The sequence below is a fragment of the Typopeltis vanoorti genome, chromosome 19 (genome assembly GCF_054136105.1).
Source record: "Typopeltis vanoorti isolate ZY-2024b chromosome 19, IOZ_Tvanoo_1.0, whole genome shotgun sequence".
Classification (NCBI taxonomy): domain Eukaryota; kingdom Metazoa; phylum Arthropoda; class Arachnida; order Uropygi; family Thelyphonidae; genus Typopeltis; species Typopeltis vanoorti.
This window is the reverse complement of record NC_143567.1, coordinates 46373520-46394657: the sequence shown is the minus strand read 5'-3', so window position 1 is coordinate 46394657 and position 21138 is coordinate 46373520. Positions and strand designations below refer to the sequence as shown.

General features: G+C 35.8%; 1 protein-coding gene across 1 annotated transcript in view; it reads right to left on the bottom strand.

Moving 5' to 3' along the window:
* The window catches only part of LOC150096063 (uncharacterized), a 63058-nt gene extending 43920 nt beyond the window's left edge, over nt 1–19138 (bottom strand). Inside the window, exon 1 of the mRNA XM_090409635.1 lies at nt 18924–19138. Coding sequence (XP_090265761.1) covers nt 18924–19016 — 93 coding nt within the window. The 5' untranslated portion in view covers nt 19017–19138. The remainder of the gene's footprint in view (nt 1–18923) is intronic.
* Between the last annotated feature and the right edge of the window lie 2000 nt (nt 19139–21138).

The window sequence follows — 21138 nt, the reverse complement described above, 5'->3', positions numbered from 1 at the left end:
CACTTGATGTAGACAAAGAATGCAAATACTTCCAAGCCCATAAAAAAGAAAAGGACTCTAAAAAATATACTGCATATATTTACTTCCAGGTCCCAAATTTAAGATGCATATTTAAGGACTGAAATTCGGGGATTATGGCACTGGCAATCACCAAAAATAAGAGCATTATTTCTCCCATAATAACATCTCTCGCAAGAACGAACGGTTTTTTCCTGCCGGATGCTCCGATTTTTCGTCCCATAAACAAGAAAATCGACCATAGAACCCACACTATTTCAGACAATAATATAGCATGTTAAGCAGTGTCGACCGGTGAAATTTTAAATGAAATTTAAAATTTCACCGGCTGACACTGCTGTTAAGGTACCCCTAGACTGCGGTACTTGTTCTCCAGTCTCGTCATCGGTTTTTCCCCGCTTATAATTAGTAATAGTCTTTGCCTAGCTATTTTCAATTGGCTATCGGTGGAGATTGAACTGCCCACTCAAAATTAGATAGGGCTAAAAACAGCCTTGTCAACTCCCTATAAGGAAAAGTCGTTAGCTGATTTTTTTTTGATAAAAAATCAAAATAAAAAATTGCAGAATTATGACGATGCATTAATCGTCATAATTCTGCAATCGTTTAGCAAGCCACTTGCTGGTTTTCTGTTAGCCGGTATTGGATCCAACAACTTTCCCCGTCTTCAAAATTTCAGTCAGAATTCTGAAAACAGATGTGATTTGCTTTATTTCACTGCGTTTTTGGCCGATCTTCTTCCAGCAGGCTATTGATGACAAACTTCCATGTGCCATCTGTATACCTGTTGATGGCTTGCCACTTCTTGGATCGTCTTTAATGCTTGTTAGAAGCCCACTATACTGCGATCTATTGAATCATCTTCACAAATTTTGCATAAAGCATTGTGAAACAAGTTGGATTTTTCTCGGTAAAGTTTCAATTTTGATGTAATGTCATCTAATCACGGAGCACTATCCAACCTGAATCTGATTCTTCTTCCATTTTGAAGTCTATTTTAAGGAACAAGAATAATACTAGAAACAGAAAACATTTTTTCTCAGTCAGGCTCATAACTGGCATGAGGAGGGAAACTATTACATCATCCCAATGTCTACGTAATAAATACAACCAGTCAATTTTTGCCACAATCTCAACGGAAAGATTGTGATAAGAGGGGTAATCAAAACTGTCTCCAACATGTCTCCTGTACATGGATTTTTGTTTTTATCATAAGATATTACTGGAATCACTTTGGTTTAATTTAAATGCCTTTTATTTGTAAAATTTTCGGCTAAGTTTCATAGCAATTGCAATACAATTATAGGAAAAACACACACAAAAAAAGAGAACAATTCAATTGAAAGTGCGTGATATTATGTACACTATCCGCTGCAGGAGAATAGCTCCAACTGCACTAATATATATCCAAAAAAAATTAAATAAAATAATTTAAACTTTTTTTAAACGTAAAAATAAAAATAAAAAATTGCAAATTAACGAACACATGAATGGCGAGTATTAGTCAGTATAACTTCCCCCAAATCGAGAAACTTTTAGACAATCGTTTTTATTTAGGTTTGGGTTGTGATTGCGTGCTTCACAACTTTCCTTGTAGTCTTTACAGAAGAAAAAACTTTTGTGTAACATTTCGGTTTTATTCCAATGAACATGGATTACTGATCTTACTGAAGGAAGAACGGCCCAAAATACTTGACTCATTATCAGAAAATAGTGAAAATTATGCCTTTAAAGGTGAAAAGCGTATTCAGTGAAAAGACTATGCTATTGAGTGCAATTTAAGTTTCTCTGAAATTTAGTGTTATCCGCAATGCTTATTTCGACAGTGTGCGAGTTAATTGTTAACAAATATTGGATTCGAAATATCCAATTTTTTTTTTTTTTTTTAGCCAAAATTTCATGTTTCTCAAATAAACTAAAAACGTACAGGTTTCAAGTATGTGTATTGGATTCGCTGTTCAATACCATACAAATCAAACATCGTTTGAAGCGATGTTTGGCTTGTAATTCATGCCTTTCTGGAGAATCTGAACTTGAACTAACTTTCACGGGACGCATCCAATAACTGAAGTGACGGGCCCAAACCTAATTAGTTACAACGGGAGGGTTAATCCTACTTACAAAGTCTGCTTAGTCTATCAAAGCAGACTTCGATATTTCCCCGACTTATTTTTATGACAATTCAATCCAAAAACAAGCTAGAAACTGGGAACACTGCTCTCAAATCGGACGGTAAAAATCATGTTACTGGGATTGGAATTCTCAGCTTTTTTTTCTGGCGATCCTGCCCGTGAAAGACTGAAAACTAAATTTAAATATCTCATTAAAATGTGATCTGACCATCCTTCATTTGGTGAACTATTCTGTACAAAGTCATTTTTCTAGTTTTCGAATATTCTAAATACTAGAAAGATCTTCCCTCTGCTCCCTTCCCAGCAGAGTAGTAATTTGACATAAGAAAACGACACAGTCATTGTTTATTTCCACAGCTATGTACTTGTAGTGTTGCATTATACTACTGTGTTCGAAGGTACAGCAATTTAGAATCAATGTCATTAGCATAAAACAGGAGTAAACAAATAGTAAACAGATTAGCTTGCATGTATCGTATTAAAAAACAATTTCAGCATGTTTTTAAAATAAATTTTAAAAAAGAGTGGCTATTACTGAATACGACGGTTTATTGATATAGACTTCGGTTCAAAACAACTAGCGATGTAAATTCAACTTCAGGGCCAACTATGCTCGAAAGGACAGAATCGGTTGTGTATGTATATGTGTGTGTGTGCGCGCGCGCATCCGGAAAATAATGGCGCAACAAACATTGACTAACTTCAGCATATACTGATGCATAACTATGTGAAAAGATGTGCAATTGTACCATTTGAAATTCAAGGAATATGCTTCTTGAGGAATATGAAAATCTGAAAGCTTTAAGTGAATAAACTAACTACAAATTTTATGCTTGCTTGTAGTTGACTCATTCAGCATTGATTAAATATGTATTATAGTTAATATATTAAACTATGGCCATGGCCGTCTTTTTTTTTATTCTACATTACTTAAAATATTATCGCAAATATTTTTAAAATTATTTCCCCCTCCATTATTTACACCTTTCGAACATAATAATGAATTGATACACGTACATCAACGACATACTAGTACACCACCTGTGGTAGTTATGTTGCATCACAGTTGTGTATTTACACTGAGCGCAGTCAGATGGTGAAATAAAATCTTATATTAATATCTAAACAGCGCAATAAATCAAGAATAAATGAATGACATGCTGTATTGAAGTGTAGTTAAACAAAATCGTGTAGATGAACTTTATTTTTTACGGATTTTATTTCTCAGTGGGTTATCATATCATACGGCATTGCGGAAAAAATAGTACTGTACTTAACTTTGACACCCCCTTCAATACACGAGGCATGAGATATGCCGTTCCACTACTGCACATTAACAGAAGAGCACGTAGTTTACGCCATTACATTTAGCTGCGGCAATGTTGTTGACGTTGGAAGAAAACACGTTTATTGTTGACATTATTTTCATTCCTACGGAGTTGGTAGAGCAAATGGTCCAAGAGCTTACAACGCTTTGTGAGCAGTCTGTTCGCCGTTTCTGTAAGCATGCCCCAAACAATAATGTTATCATTGCCTCAATCGATAGGTTCTAACGTACCAGGAGTGTTCTCGGACGAATCTCCTGATCTCAGATCGCATGATGCCTTCGTTAGGGATATGTTGAAGGAATGGGCATTCCACCACGACCCGCCTTCAAACCTTTATGAACTAAGGGATAAAATTACACGTTATGTCAAACAGATGTCCTAATCCTTATTCTCCAAGATGACAGAACCTTCGCATGGGCTACGAAACCTGTCTTGAAAGACAAAGTGACAATTTCTAGCACGTAATCTACCGTCGTTAATACTTTATTCGGCCAAGATCCCACCGATAGTTGCGGATGTATATATCAGGTGTAAACATACGTTTCTTTGTTAATAAATTGGCAATAACGTAGATTATTGCATTTCCAAAATTCTAATGATTGTGCCTTTCGAACATAGTAATGAACTGATACACGTGCATCAACGACATACATCACCTGTGGTAGTTATGTTGCATCACAGTTGTGTATTTATACACTGAGCGTAGTCGGATGGTGAAATAAAATCTTATATTAATATGTAAACAGCGTCTGAGCCGCATTGCGGGCTTAGGCAGAGGGAATCTGTTAGAAAGCTATATTACAGTCTCCACTACAGGTCACTATTACTGTGAATGAGGAATACAGAAGACATGGTATCAACCTTGAAGGAGAGCTTTACTGCGCAGATAAATATCTCCGGGGCCACAGATGGGTTCTTGACAATATCCGCAGAGAGAGAGAGAGAGGGGTGCATCCTGGGAATGACAGAGCCAGATGAAATGGAGAAAGCATTGACGAAGGCAAGCTGGTGAGCTAGTTTATTTTATTCAGAGGAGATTTAAAGCACAGAGTAGATGTGGTGCTAAGGAAAGGTGATATACAATTCTTCTTCGTTATAAGCCCGCAAATAACAGGATAATTTTATTACACTTGGGACTCATCCTGCCAATTATAGGAATCGTGATGATTTATGCACCTACAGACTGTTTGGATTTGCCTGTAGAAAAGATGTTCTCTTCGTTATAGGAGACCTCAATGCAGAAGTGAGAAGGAGTAGGGCAGCTGGGCCCGAGTGCAACAAGTTTAGTCTAGGGGAGCGTAATACCAGAGGGAAAAAGACAGTTGGAATTTGTCCATGCTAACAGATTAATTATTAATACCTGCTTTCAGAACCACCCGCGATGTACCTGCGCTTGGATATCAAACACACAGGTCAAGGCACCAGACTGATTACATCCTGCATTCCAACGGTGGACGACATGCATCTGATGTACACTGTTCTAGAGCAGACTACGGCACAGACTGCGAAACAACCAAAGTCAGTTCCATTTCACTGGATGGGAGAGTAATCCCAAGAAGGTTCACAGAAAATTAACAGTTTGGATGCACTTCTGGAGCCTGATGAGGGGAACACACATCTGCAATGCTCTTAGAAGGAGTCAAGGTTATAATATAGAATAGCCAAGAAATCCCCAGGTTTAATTATAAGAGCAAGAGCCCTAAGGATTGTATCAAACATGTGATCTGTTCAAAAGCAGGTTAGAGAAAGAAAAGGACACAAGGACGGAAGAATATAAAGAGATTGCATAGAGAAGTCAGAAAACACATCGTTCATGACAAGGATAAATATGCTAAGAAATGTGGAGAGAGAGAGATCCAGATGAGGAGACTACAAAAGATGATGTTTGTGACCTTCATCACAACAACTGAATGTTATCAAGGATGGGAATGCAGCAATATTAACGGAAGAAAAGGAAATCTAAAACGAATGGAAAGAGAACTATGAGGAAGTGTACAGCAAAGAGAAAGAATGAGAAAAAAAATTTGGAGCTTCCCCCTTCCCAGGGGAATCTCGAGTTGGAACAACTTTCACTTAGGCATGAGGTTAAAGAGCAGCTAAGGAACTTAATAACAATTACAGAATCCATGTAGAGATAAGGCCATAGGGATAAGTGTTTAATAGACAGATTATATACATATGAGAGACAGCAGTACAGTCTAGCGACTGAGAAGAATCAGTATTTATACCGTACTGTTGCATAAGGAAGAACAACAAGAAATATTTGTTTAATCTCTTGTGCAAGAAAGATTCTACTAAAGATTATTCTAAATAGGACTGAGACCAAAGTCGAGGCTGATACGGCTAGGGAACAGGCAAGTTTCAGGAAAGAAAAAAAAAAGGTACTAAATATTAAGTTCTTTTGCTAGGCCATTTTTCGCTGGTTTCAGAGTTGGTTGATATATGAAATAGGCTAGTACGGTTTTTCTCGCAGAAACTGCATTTCAGAAAAATCTGACACTCTAGAACTCAATATTTCAGATAACAATACGAGTGTTAGTGTTTAGAATCAGGACATGAAATGACAACAGATGTCTGCTATATTCTCACCCCGATATCTTGTAAAGCATCGGTAACATGGATGCAGCTATCGTTGATAGCTAAGGGTAGAGACAAGCTGCATAACGCTTTCCAAAAGTCAGAGCTAAAAGATCTCTTACCTGTTTCCTATGGGAAATAAAAAGGTTAGACGATTTATTTATTGGGAGAGGTTGGTTAGTTGTTCTCAAATGCGGCCGAACAAGTAAGGCCATTGTAATAAATCTGAAACTTTACTTGGCCTGTTTTGTGGGATGTTTTTTCTTGAGGGGAATTTTATTTTCTGATAGGAAACTAATGAAATTTAACCTAATTATGTTGTGTTATCACAGTATCTTATAACTTGACGGTATATATGAGGAGATGATAATAGTCTGTTACTTTAATATGTCATATTTTAAAGTAGAAAGCAAAGATATAACTACAATACATTTTATCCTACTTTGCCGTTACGCAGCGTGGCAGAAGATTGCTTAAGTAGGTCCAATCCAAATGTTTTCACAGGATCCAACGAAAGTTCAACATCTCAAACGGCCGATCGAAAGCTTGTTAATTCTTGAGTGGACTAAATTTGCTCATTAAATAAGAAAACAGTCTTCTATTCCTGGTAGTCCCCATCTAAAGAAAACCTAATCAGTCTTCAGTATGCAGAAATAATTATAGGGAGGTACTCTGATTTTTCATCATCATCTATCTCAAAAGATAGATGACGAGCATTATCAAAGCTTTATTTATTCAAGTACCGTGAATATTTCCTACAATTTACCGATTTTTTAAAAAAAATATAGAACTGTCATTAAAAATATTTGAATATTGGTCTTCATCCCATCTTGAGAGGAAGTTTCCTACCATAAAAGATCAAATTCACTGAATTCATTCTTACATTCTCCAACAAATAACAATTCCTATACAGGAGTTTGCAGAATTTCTTGCTCATGGAGCCTGTGTACTCAGTTTCGAAAATACTCTTTGGATGCAAAGATCTGGGTTCGAATATCCCGTCCAGGACGCGAAGAACCTTTATTAGGGCTTTTCAACTAAAAGGTGAGTTATCCAGTCTCATGCGGTAGTGGCAGGGTTTTCTTCTCCTGGAAAGAGCTTTTTCATCCCGCAACGCAGGCAAACCAGCCAGAGGAACACGCGCAACTGAGAGCCATAATATATTATGCAGAGATGATTAACTACCCTATGAAAGTATTGAGTGCATTAATTAGGTTTCATGGATGCCAAATTACTTTGCCGTAATAGACAATTGAGCCTAACTCATTTAAAAAGGGAAAATGGCAGTTTCTCATATGAGCAGACAGATCTGTATGGTTAAATAGGTTTGGAAGAACATCACGATAATATCCAATTATGATTCTGATAAGTCAGGTCTTGCCATATTTACTAGATATGACACAAGATTCATTGGAATAAGAATAAACCTTTACACAAAAACAAAATTTTTTTCAGAAAGATTGTATAAAGCCCATATTCATCAGCCTAACTTTTTAAACCTGTGTACAGCTTTCTCAATATCCAAAAATTACCGAAAATTAAAAATTTGTTAAACGATGGATTATTGGATAATTTCAACGTCTCTTCCTTGTATTCAGTCACGGATTAAGGTCCCTTGCATTTAGTTATAACACGCGCTCTAATTTTCAACTGTTATTCTGTCTCCTGAGCTATATGCACTGAAAATGTTCTTGAAACGAGATCGAAAATCCTGCACATGTTAATTTTAACTATCCATGAAGATAGTAAAATCATTAACTATCCATGAGTATAGTTAATAATTTTAACTTATTTTATTGTTTTCCATTCCTCGTAATTCATATTATTGTATTATGTTACATATTTGTAAGAAAAGCATACTGATTGCCTAATAACCTCATAGTAAGGTCTATGACGATAGATCGGCAGAAGAAGAAACCTCGTTTTCCCTTTTGTGTTAGGTTCAATGGCTTCAGAAACCTGACACTTCTTATAAGCAGATCAGATTTAATCCTATCTGCAGTGTGTGTGTTATGACTGGAACAACTTGCATGTATTTTTCTGGCTTACTAACTATGAGAGCTACTAACTCACCTTCAGTTGAAAAGTCCTGATAAAAGGATTTTCGCGCCCTGGACGGGACTCGAATCCAAATCAGAGCCTTGTCTGTATCGACTAAGCTATGGAGGCTAGAAGAAAGACCTTAGAGGTTCATTCTAGTCACCGACTAGAACTTGATTATTTTTTCAGCTGGATAGGATAATTAGGGGAGAAATAGGTTTCTCCCCACCCTAAGAAATTGAAGGTTTTAATTCTACAAAATGAGAAAAGAAAAAAAAAACCCGCTGAACTCGCACTATTTCACAGAACAATAAAACTTTGGATTAGGAACACGAGATGGCAGTAAGTGTACAAGCGTGAACTGCAGCTAGAGATTATAGTAATTTTCCACTAATGATGAAGATAGCCTTTGAAATTAAGAATTTTTAAAAAAATAAAATAAAAAAAATAACGGATTTATTTATTCCTTTTTCCCGAATTATGCTCCAATTGTTGAAACTATGTTAATAAATCATATTCCTGTAGCTGACAGATTCATGTTAGTTACATAAAAAACCAGCACCTTGCCGGTAAAAACAAATAGGATATTGCATATATATGCCAAAAACTTCCGATATGGATAGTGTACGAATAACATTCCGGCAGTACCTCCTACCTTTATTAAATCGCGTTGGTTTGAGGGAAAGCCAAATGACAGATGAGATTTGTAACAGATTACACTTCATATGAAGTTATTCTTGTAATCGAAATCTTTAGCACAAGGTACAGATCACAGAATGGTGTTCATCATCCACATATTGCTAAGAAAAAGAAATACAACAGTAGAAAATTAACTGCATAAATAGATCTATATGGCTAATCCGAACTGATTCAAAACTAAATTGATAATGAAGTTTGGTGAGGATCCCAAATTCAAGTTCATTCAAACTCGCTGCTAGACATGGTTTATTACGAGAAAGCGATGCTAGCACACAGTACTCATCATCGCAAAACAAATAAAAGACAAATGGATAATTATGACAAATATAACTGCAAATGTGTATTTCAAATAATACATGGTCTCATAAAAATAAGCAATACCTTCACCTTTAAATAAAAATAATGGTTAACTGACTATTATATTAAGATTTGTTAAAAATTACTATAAAGTTCCTATTTATTAGAATAGGAAACTTATCGATAAATAAAATTATAAAAAAACTTTAATATTTATACAAAGGAATACGTATAAAAAATATTTGGTTTTGCCAAGAAAACCAGTGTTTTTGTCAAATATTATCCTTCGCCCTAAACAGCAATTAAAAATCTTAGCTAAATTAATGCTGTAATTCAGGCATTGTATCGTGTGACGATGGCGTGACTTCTTTCAGATACTTAAAAATGAAGATAACACAATTCAAATGTCGACATGTGACCGACTAGCACTAAAATAATAATTCACTCCATAATCACATATATACCTGTTAACATAAATTTCAGCTCCTACTGAGTGTTAAGAAGGATAAAGAAGTTATTTTTTGCGCTTTTTTCTCTTTAATGTTAAAAATTCTCTTTTTAAGTAGGAAAATTTTGAACTGATTTCAAAATTGCGTTTAAAATAAATTATAATTATCTCATTATGACTACGACTGATTTTACAAAAACTAAATATTCCAAAATATAAAGAGACTGCATGGTAATATATTATATACATATTATAAAAATGAAGCCTGCCTTCTTTCGCTTTTAAGCTTCATATTTCTGCATCGAAATGTATCCCTTCGGTCAGAGACGACGTTTCAGTAGAAAATATACAGTGTTTCATGCTGGACGACATATCATAAAAACATGAATAAACTTTTTTTCCAGTTACTGTTAATTTTAACCCATACCAATCTTCAATATACTGCTAACAAAACATACATACAAGGGTGGTCTGAAAAGTTCTGACTAACAATGAAAAAACGAATTTATAATTTCAAAATTATTTATTTTTCAACATGATCTCCATTAAGACTAATACATTTATCCCAGCGATGCTCCAAAGCCGTTATCCCGTCCCTGTAGTGGTTCTCAGTAAGATCTGAGAAAGATCCCTCTATAGCTGCAATCACCTCTTGATTCGAAGAAAAATGCTGACAAGCGAGGAAGAGTTTTAGATTTGGGGAAAAGATAGAAGAGGAAGCCAATGAAGATAATTCATATGGAACATCCACCCTATTCCCTAAATCTGGGGAATAGGGTGGATGTTCCAGCAATTCATAGTGCAGATCCCTTAATTTTCTCATTGCCAAAACTTCTTTGCGGGCAGGTGCATTGTCCTGATGAAAGATGATTTTTTCTTCTTTCTCACGACTTTTTCGTCAAGTCTGGTTAAAAGATCGTAATAATATTCCCGGGTTATTGTTTTACCCCTTTCAAAATAATTAATAAACAAAATACCGATGCCATGACCTTTCCTGCTGATGGAACCAACTTTTTCTTCTTTGGCGCTGAACAACCGGCTTCTGTCCATTGTTTTGACTACTGTTTGTATTCTGGTGTGCTATTGTGAATCCAAGTCTCATCCTTAGTAATAAATCGACGCACAAAATCAGTTTTATTCTTGTTAAAACGCTACAAGCACTGTTCAGAGATTTTCATGCAAGCGCGTCTTTGATCTGTTGTGAGCAAGTGCGGCACCCATTTTGCGCAAAGCATTTTCATTTGCAATTCTTCATGCAAAATATATCCTACACGTTCTTTTGAAATGCCTAGTCTCAGCAATTTCACGCACTTTTACTCGCCGGTCATCCAATACCATATCGTGCACTTGATCAGTGATTTTTAGTGTTACACTTTTTGGACGTCCTTCATCTTCAAGGCTGGTTACGGTCACGTTTAGACTCGGCAGCCCATTTCTTAATTGTCGAAAACGAAGGAGAAGAGTGCCCATTAACTTTATGAACTTCGAATGAATTTCTTTTGGCATTAAACCTTCTTTTAAAGAGCATTTTATAACTTCACGATACTCACAATTTTATCCATTTCAAGGGATACAGACAACACTTTTGCTTCAGACAGCTGTATAAAACAAACTACTTGATAGAATGACTTGCAATTTCACGTGGATGCTTATGACAGACGTGCCAACTCAGAAAAAAACACTTGCCGAAAGTGTTGCCATCTGTGGTCGAGACCGAGACCGTTTCAGATCATTCTCGTACAAGAGACATACGGAATAACGTATAGTAAGCTCAGTAGAAGGTAACAGATATTCTATTCGTCATTTTTTTTTAACTTAATACTCCATCCGAAAACAGATGGACTTTATTTTATTATTTGCCATTTCCTCTTAAACTGATAAAAGATAAAGATTAAACAAAAACATCGCTTGCTGAATGATATCTTTTTCATTTTACTAAGCTGTTGTTTCGTGAAATGAGTACGAACCTAATCAGATTCATCGGTACGCAAGCTATTTTGGGACTGTGTAGAAGCGATTTTTTTTTTTTAATATTATTACGGGCGACTCCAGGGAGTCCTCAGACTCATCGAGGGAGGCCCTAAATATCATGTCCACACAACGACATTCTCACAGTATCTGTCATACCTTGCCTGGAACTCACTGTCATAGCACCCACAACAGACTCTGGCAGCTTATTCCACTCATTTACCACTCTAAAAGTAAAGAACCAAGCTCTAACACCCTTGCTAACCACACTCTTGCCCAGCTTCCATAGATGTCCCCTAGTTCTCCCACCACCAGACCTGATCTCAAAAATATCCACTGAATTAATTCTATAGAAACTCTTCAGCAATTTGAATGTCTCCCCTTTTCCGCCTATCAACCAATTTCTGCAACAAACAAATCTCCAACCTGTTCTCATAAGGTTCATTCCATAGACCTGCTATCATCTTGAACACTCGCCTCTGGATCCTCTCCACCCCATCATTTTCATCAATCCATTCCTGTATTTTTCCCTTGCCTACTCTCTCCAAGACTTGACAACGACTCCTGATATGCTGATCGGTCGGTAATTTGCAACAGTAGTCTTGGATCCTCCTTTATGCAGTGAAACTATTTTCCCCTCTTTCCACCCCCCCTCGGGACTAAACCAGATCCGAGACTCAGATTAAACAACATGGGCAAGGGCCCTGATAATTCTTTAGCCGCTTCAAGTAAGACCCGTGCCGGTATACCATCCAATCCCACAGATGTATTCACATTAAAGTTCTGTAATAAACTATTCACCTCCACTTCATTCATCACAATTCCCATATGAACTAATGGTTCCTTCATTCTTTCAATGTCACCACCTGGATGATATACTCTTGAAAAGTGCTTGCTCAGTAATTCCACTATATCGACTGATTCAGTGACCTTCTTACCATCGGCATGTACAGTTTTTTTTTTTTTTCTGCTTGCAGCATATTGAAAGAACTGTTTGGGATTCTCTTTAGCTTGCATAGCTAGTTTCCTTTCATAATCCCCTTTTGCTTTCTTTTTTTTTTTTTTTAATCACACTCGTTACCCTTCTGGCCTGCGCTTTATACTGTTCGTGTGCCTACAGGTCACCTTTCTCTTTAAAATTCCCTCCACAGTTGTTTCTTGTTTTGCAGCTCAAGCTTAATGGTGTTGTTCGTCCATATAACCTCTACTTGTTTTACTATTCGAACCCTAGGTATACAATCAGCCATAACCTCCTGCAAATGCTCTGTGACCACTTCCCATGCTCTATCGACATCCAGCCCTTGCAGTTTTACATGCCATGGCATTGAACCAAGCAATCTCCTAAGCTTGTCATACTTGCCAGCATAGTAATTCCACATATATCCTGTCTTAATCGAAAATTCCACACCTTTAGCCACCTTCCAGGTCAAGACCTTATGATCACTCTCACGAATAGGTGGTAACATGGTCATATTCATTACAGTCAAATTCTCAGATGCTATTACCAGATCAAGCACTCTCAAACCCCTAGTATTTTCTATTACATGCTGTCTGAGATAGTTATCCCTGAATAACTGAATAAAATCCAGTTCCTTTCTCACATGTGTCCTCTCCTCCAAGGAGAATACAACTTCTATTCTCCTTGGCTGCAGTTCATCACCTATCATCAATAACACTCCCCCCCCCCATTTTATTCTCTCTGTCCCTCCTAAACACACTATAACCTACACATTCTATCCCACTAACTATATCATCTTCCGTCAGCCATGTTTCACTCATGCCAATAACCTGTGGCCAGGGAGCCAATCAAGGGCAAAAATTCTTCCTTCTTGTTCCTAATAGTCCTGGCATTAGTATACATGAAATGCAGAGGTCCCTTTGTCCCACCCCTAATCTTGATGCGTTATTCTAACTATCCCATTCCGATTTCTTGTCCTTAGTGCTGGCTCGGGTACATTATATACATTCTTACACTCAACTGTCTCACTGATGTCCGCATATCCACTCCCCCCCCCCATGGTAGTTCTAGTTTCGCTGGTTCTGCACATCAATTTTCACTTCATTCAGCAACACTTTTTCCAGTCTCCGCACACCAAATCCATTCAAATGCAGGCCATCCATCTTGTATAAATCCTTTCGCCCATCAAACTCATTCCACACCACACCGTCTGCATAACCTGAGCATAAATTCATTTGCGATTATGGTTCTCCTTCTAAACTCCTCTCTGTCGTATATCGCAGCACGACATATACCGAAATTCGATGTTTAGAATCCATACCAAGTTTTGTATCCATCTCCAATTCGTTTCATTCGGTTTGCACAAGCGAAAAGGACAAAATGTGTGGAATTAATACATTCCGTCGAAATTACATATTTCGAAAACTTCGCTCTAGTCAGGTTGAGATTTAATAAAAAATTTTGGAATTAAGGAATAAACACAAGATGTTGATGCAGTTCAATAGGATCAGTTTTATTAGCAGAAAAATTTTTGATACATAAATGCGATTTTTTTTTTTTTTTTTTTAACAAACGTGTGAACGTTCGACAGAGTTCTTTGATTAATGTAAATATGCTGCATATCACCCAAAAGCGAAATTATTCGACAATCGAAAATTCAACTCGACACACTTTCACTGCTTGTAAACAATTACAGGTAGTGTATTTGGTGATAGGAGCATGCGCCGTGTAGTAATTTGTTGTTCAAGGCTGGTTTATGAAAGGTTTCTCTCCTGTTGTATTCTTTTATTGGCGAAATTATTTTTTTTTCTTCTTTTTACTATAACCATTTTAATTCAAAACGATTTTATTTGACAAAAAAAAGAAAATTTGTGTGGAAGAAGTGAGACTACGATTCTTCGCTGTAAGCTTCGTTTATAAGGGCTCGAAAACTATTATTATCTGAAACCTCCAATGACTTATCGCGGGAGATCACGAGACTATCCACCGTATTCACTATTTAAAAATCCAACAATAGCATTTTTGGCTTTTAAACTGCGTTTTTCTGGCCGATTTACCTGCATACAGCATAAAATACAATTTTCCGGGAGGGGGGGGGGAACCGCTTTTGTATGAGATCGGCTAATTCACCTTCATCAAATGAAAAAAAAAAAAAAAAGTTCATATGCACTTTTGTTGGACCATTCCAGACTTTTGGCATCCTCCCTGCATTTTCTGAATTTCGCAGTTTATTACACAAATCAACTGTCAGAAAACTAGCAATTTCTAATGGCACTAAAATGTACCTGTTTCATCTGTTTTGTTTCTACTCGCAGTTTAGAATTTAAACTATTCGTCGGAATTTCGATAAGTGGACTGAAATGGGAGTTGTTTAGGGGAAGTATTTAGTGAACCGAACATATTCCAGCAAGTTTTTGTCGGTGAGGCTGAAGGGAAAAAATCTCAATTAGTAAAGGAGAGTAGGAGGTGAAAATATTAGCTGTCTGATCTGAGACTAACTCAAGCTTTCTGTTGAAAGAATTACACTGCCACTCGCACATCTGGTAAAATTCCAAGTATGTGATTCTAACCCAAAGGCATGTGTTATTTTTCCGATTAGCAATATCCAGTTCCATATTTGAAAGTTTTTATGAAACGAAACCCACATAAAAAAAAAATAATAATATTTTATTTGTAAATCTGCACCAACGGGGTTAACTTATTTATTTCTCCAGAAAGCGGCATTCCCGCAACAGTAAGATGATGGCTATGCTCAACCAAATAGCAGCTAGCGAGCTGGATCTCACGCTAATGATGCAATTTGGTTCGCTGAAAAAAAAAAATAATGCATTTATAGTCTGCGATGTTTCTGAATGTTTTTTTTTAATGATATTTAACAGAAAATTAGACAATTTGTTGGTAATGGATAGAAGAATGGCTCTCCGATTTAAAAAAAAAAAAAATATCGGGAGGAATTACTACTATGATTCCACTTGGCTCTGTCCTTTGATCTGGATATTAATCATACTGCGAATGTTTCTGAGTCCGCAAATTCGAAGGGGAATAATGACACAAAATAGGCCTTCAACGAGGTTTGAAACTGTGGCAACTGGGACATCACGCTGGTGTAAACTGCAGTTTGATGGAGATGCGAGATCTTTTGAGATGATAGTGAACACTGGAGCTGAAGTTTAAGGGAATATTTTACAGAAAGAATTTATGCAATAATCAGAGGAAACTGATAAGCAGAAACAAGGAAGCCAGTGTTCCGTTGTGTAATTAATCAGGCCATATCTCGTGGCCTACTTGGAACAGAGCTAATCACCTGGATTTCGAGAAGTTGAAGCTTTGGAAAAAAAAAAGCTAAGAGGAGGATAAGGCAGTATCGGATGCGAAATGTCAGCTAAGAAGAGGGATGTGATCAGCAAAGTCTGATAAACAGAGGAAGGTATAATGACTGAGACCTGCAAATTCTTTGAGAGCAACTTATCAAAAAGAAACCCTGGATATTTTTCACAATGGAATGAAGTGGAAGGGAGAAACATAAGATCGCCATTGAGAAGTGGTAAGAGTAGTTTTGTGAGTAGACAATATGACTAAATTATAAGAAAGTTAACGCAAAAATGAATTAGATTCATCTTTCAAGCACGCATCGTGCATGTTAGTTTTACATCCTTATAGTTCGAATTACCAACAGCTATAAATAAGTTTTCGAATTCGGGAGATTTGTAATAATAATGAATTGCGCAACCTGTGTCCCATTTTGAATAAAAGTAATACAAGCTCCCGAATTTACAAATTTATTAATGTATTCCTCTTTGCAACGGTGTCATGCTCTGGTGCCTTGCCCTCTTGTGTAATATTAGCCAGTGTTGTATACTAATTTTCCAATACATTACACATATACTGTTACGCATTTCGGTCAGCTTAATTTATCACTAGCATTAATTACTTCCATGTTCCTTGGCTTAATTACAAAATGTAATGAAGTCAACCAAGAAACGGAAAGTTGACATTAAATAATTGATAGCTTAAACCGTTAAAAAAGTGTTTTCTTTAAAAACAAGAAACGAAACAATTATAAAAAAAATGGTGCGTTTTTTCATTGATTTCATTTTCAGAATTGCTGAATCTAGAACAGTTTTCCAGTGCATTTCGCAAAAAGCGAAATCGCTTTTTAGAATCGTTTTGTTCTGTTCATATGCGCTGATTGAACGGATTTTTCTTCGAATTTGGCATTTGGAATCCTTACAAAAAAATTTGTCACACCATTTCAATTTGTTTCAATTGAAACATTTGCAGGGAGAAGGAGACAAAATATTTCTACGCCATATACTCTAATAGCACCGCTTTGGTTGGATAGAATTGAATAAACACTGGTGTTTGGAAAGTATGAAAAAAAGATTTCCTAATATTAAGTTTCGGTTTCACTCAGAACACTTATTAACAAAATGATTCGAAATAACATTAATAATTACGCACTGGTTGGGTGGCATTTAATAAAATGGTATTTGGATCTATTAAAAAGTAAATAATACAAATTTTAGTTTCAATCAGATCATTTGTAGGGACAAAATTAGGCTAAACAAATTACATGTCTGGAATATATGAATCAAAAATAGGTCAACATTTCGTAAATGACCTATAACTTTTGTCACATTAGATGCATTTTTACAAAAGCATCTCCCTCCCCACAATCGCTCTTTGAAGACCATATAGATTTGTCACAGACATAACATTTCTCGCGAAAACAAAGAAAATAATGGAAATCAAAAATTCAACTCCAAACAGTTACAAATTATATTGTATACCAACAATTATAACAAGAGATGAGTTTAATTTGATTTCATCGAATGAGTACGCTGAGTGTAGTAATTTTAATAATAATAAAAAAGAAAAATGCTAAGTTGAAGAGTGTTTTTTTCAATCTTCAACTCGGAGGCGAAACGTTTTTTAAAAAATAAGTTTTTTTTTTTTTTAAAGTACGTTTCACAGATTTACTCAAAATTATATAAATCTTTTTAATTTCACGGTTGCAACCTTAAAAAAACAACAATAAAAAGATCCAAGAAATCTTCCTATATTTGGGACAAATATAGATTAAAAACAATGCTAGTGGTTAATAAATAAAACCTGCAACAGCATTTTTTTAAAAAAAACCAGAGTCTGAAATTATATGCTGTAGAGGAGAGTTTTATTTATTTTTACGTGGCTTTGCGTTAAAGATGTAATTAGGCTTCAAGCATACTTCATACACTGAAATTAGTGATAAATACAGTTTTATCTAGCAGAAAATATTTCTGGCTCATGGCCCCGCCTCTTAGCGCCATTAGTATTCTGCGTGCATCAATTTGATTATTTCAAGTCAAAATATTTTCTAATTGTGATTTCTATATACATCATGCACAATGTGATTTATAATTTAAGTGAGATGGCATTTGAAATTTAATTTGAAAAAAAATCAAAAGTCCACAAAAAATAGTTACAGCCAGCTCGGCTTATTTGCACTGAAAACACATAGCTTTTGTATGTTCTATGAATATATATATAGAACTGTTTAAAACTTCGACACAGATACACGACTTCCACATTGCAACAGTAATGTCTTATTTAGTAAATTCTACACTTTGCAACAACAAAAGGAATTCTGCTTTTTTCACTCTATTTTTCAGAAAATGAAAATCAGACGAGAATCTCGCTAGAAATTTAATTTATGTATAAATTCGATGGTGTGGCAGGAAACATCCAGGGCACCTTCTTCCGCCTAGATATTTTGAAGAGGAAACTCCAGCCCCGTTGTCACTAACTGCATCCGCAAATCAAAACAGAATATGATGAATTTTATAAAATACCGATTTCAACGAACAATAACATATCAAAAGTTGAAATCTACTAAAACGCACAACTTCAAAATATAAAACCCATCTTCATGGAAAATAATTAACATTTTTTGTCAATTATTAATATATTCTTACTGTATTTACATTAACTGAGGCTTATTATATGCGCATATAACAAGCCTCAGTTAATGTAAATGCAGTGAGATGGGCGTTGCTGCATTCAACCATCCCCATTTATACGCATACCCTGTAAATAAACCACGTCATTCACAGAATCTGATTATGCACTAAACCACAGCAGATATAGTTGTTTTTTTCACATAACTTGTCATTTAAACTAATAAAATATCAATGATTTTTTAAAAAGCTTAATATATATACACATACACTTTTTTTGATTTTAGGACAGCAACTGAGGTTGAGGTCTTAAAGCCTCAACTTTGGGTACTACCCTAAATAAAAAAAACAACCACAGAAAAGTCTGACAGAACTTCAAGAACCAAAGAGGGGGGGGGGATCTTGAAATACATTAGACCATATTCATCGTGAATGAACTCAAGATTTAAACAACTTTTGTCCTTTTTTTTTTTTTTTTAAATCTGTGCGATTCCCATAATTACACCAAATCGAAACTCTTACCTGAGAAATCGTGTCATTGGTATCACACAAACTACCATCAAGGTAAAGTCCCATTAAACCAAATAGGGCAACCAAAATACTGAATTTGGTCATTTTGCGATGTTAAATTGTCGTCGTTTGGAAGTTACAAGTTCCGAGTGTTAAGTTGCGCACACCACTAGAATTTCGAGAGCAAGTCAGTACCGTGCACTTTTAGACGCTAACACACAACACCTGTTAAAACCATGAGGAATTTCATTGGCAGGTTCCTTTTATTGCACACATCATTTAGCAGCTACGGATCCACGTGTTGAGCACAAGCAGCCACGTCATTTATTACAGATAAAAATATTAGGAACGTGTTGCCTGAATAGATACGTATCAACTACCACTACGTATGGTGAAAGAGCAAAAATGTGCCCTCCCCTTTTCCACCACTACCACCTTCCCCTCTCTTGGAGCGTCATTATTTTGTTTTAAAATGCTCTGGTTACATACCTCTCTCTTTCTAGCGGATTTATAATAGCAAAGTTTGCTGCAGTTTTGCATTCATGAATTTTAACCTAAGCTTATTAGGTCAATCAGCCCTGTTTTGTCCCAAGCTCCATTTTCCTACTTTCCATTTCCTTTAGTGGTTTGTTTTTCTATCTGCACCAGTTTTAACTTTCTGATTATCAATATCTCTTGAATATTATTATAGTTTATTGCCGTTGCAAAACGCACCACTGGATTTTTTTTTACAACGGCTATAAGCTATTGTAAAATAATTTTGCGACAAGATTTCTTTGAAATATGTAAAGGAAGTAGGTTTTTTCGATTTATATTTCAAAGAGAATTTCATAATCATATTTCTGCAAAAAAAAAAAAGGATGAATGTAGTGGAAACAAAATGGAAAAATTCCTAGTAAAGGATTTATGTAGAATTTTTTCGATTGTGTTTGAGGAGGGGAGAGGACAGAATCTTATTTTTTAAATAGTGGAATTTTGTCCTTCAAGAAAAGGGTGACTAGCGCTACCCTAAACTGAACCTTCCAAAATCTGTGCTTATTGTGAGTTTAATAATAAAACAACTCCGATTTCTGTGATTAATCTGTGGTATATTAATTAATTTGAACTGAGTCATTTTTTCTTATTATCTAATTCTATGCAGAGCGAGAAAAAAAATGTTATTAGCGTATGGATTTCTGACAGGATAGTTTTTTTTCCCTCGTCTTTTCATTTTAGGGACAATTTTCAAATGTTATTAATTGTATAAGCAAAACAGCAGTCGTTCCCCCTCCATTCACATAATCAGAAGTTTTCTTTAAAAATCAGATATGCATAAATATGTACAAAATCAAATCATAATAAGAGATACTTTACTTAAATTCAAACTATTATTGTCCAGCATTTTTTTTTAATACGTGACATCGCGACGATAATAGACTTACCTTAAAGTTAATATGTTCGAATTTTAATTAAGTTTACCATATCTTATCCACAGTACCAATAACACAGCTTTTCTTTTCTTTTTTGGTTACTATGACTCAAATGCGCTTGATCTAATTTCAAAACTCGCTAGAGAAAAATCAGTGGGTGTTGGAGTAGTTAAAATCACACTTGGAGATCACTAAAACTAAAGACTTGTAGGCGGCCACGTTGATGAAACAGCACATTGCTTCGTCAAGTCCCACACCTTTTGTCCTTGATTGCTCCACAGTTTTCCAGTTCACTGTGTAGTTGTTATATTAAACCTTTTGGCTACACGTAATCAACAAGAGTGACCTCTGCAGTGGCCCCGATTACTTTTTTAATGATAATCTTACCATGACAGGTTATAAACAGATACGTTAGCACCGCAGGTGGACTACAAATTAGATCATCGGGAAATTGTTCCAAACTCGGAGCTTCAGGTCTTCAATGAGCAAGGTAGCAGTCTCATTCATAGTGAGCGATGAAATTCATCTCCTACTTGAAGACAATCGCAAACATCCATTCCCACGGTGGAATTCGAACCCTTAACCTGTTAACTGGAATGCGGAGAACACACACACACTTCTCAGCTACAAAAGGTCTAAGTAACAGAGTGCATATTACACTCAATGTCAAGAATTCAGGAAGGGACAATCACTCAAAGGTTGTTCATTAAAAGAGATGTTTCTTCAGTAAAAGACGTTAATGGATACAGAATAAACTTAAGAGGTTTGAATATGCTGAAAGTTTTGTAATCAATTTTTCTTCAATTTTAAACATTAAG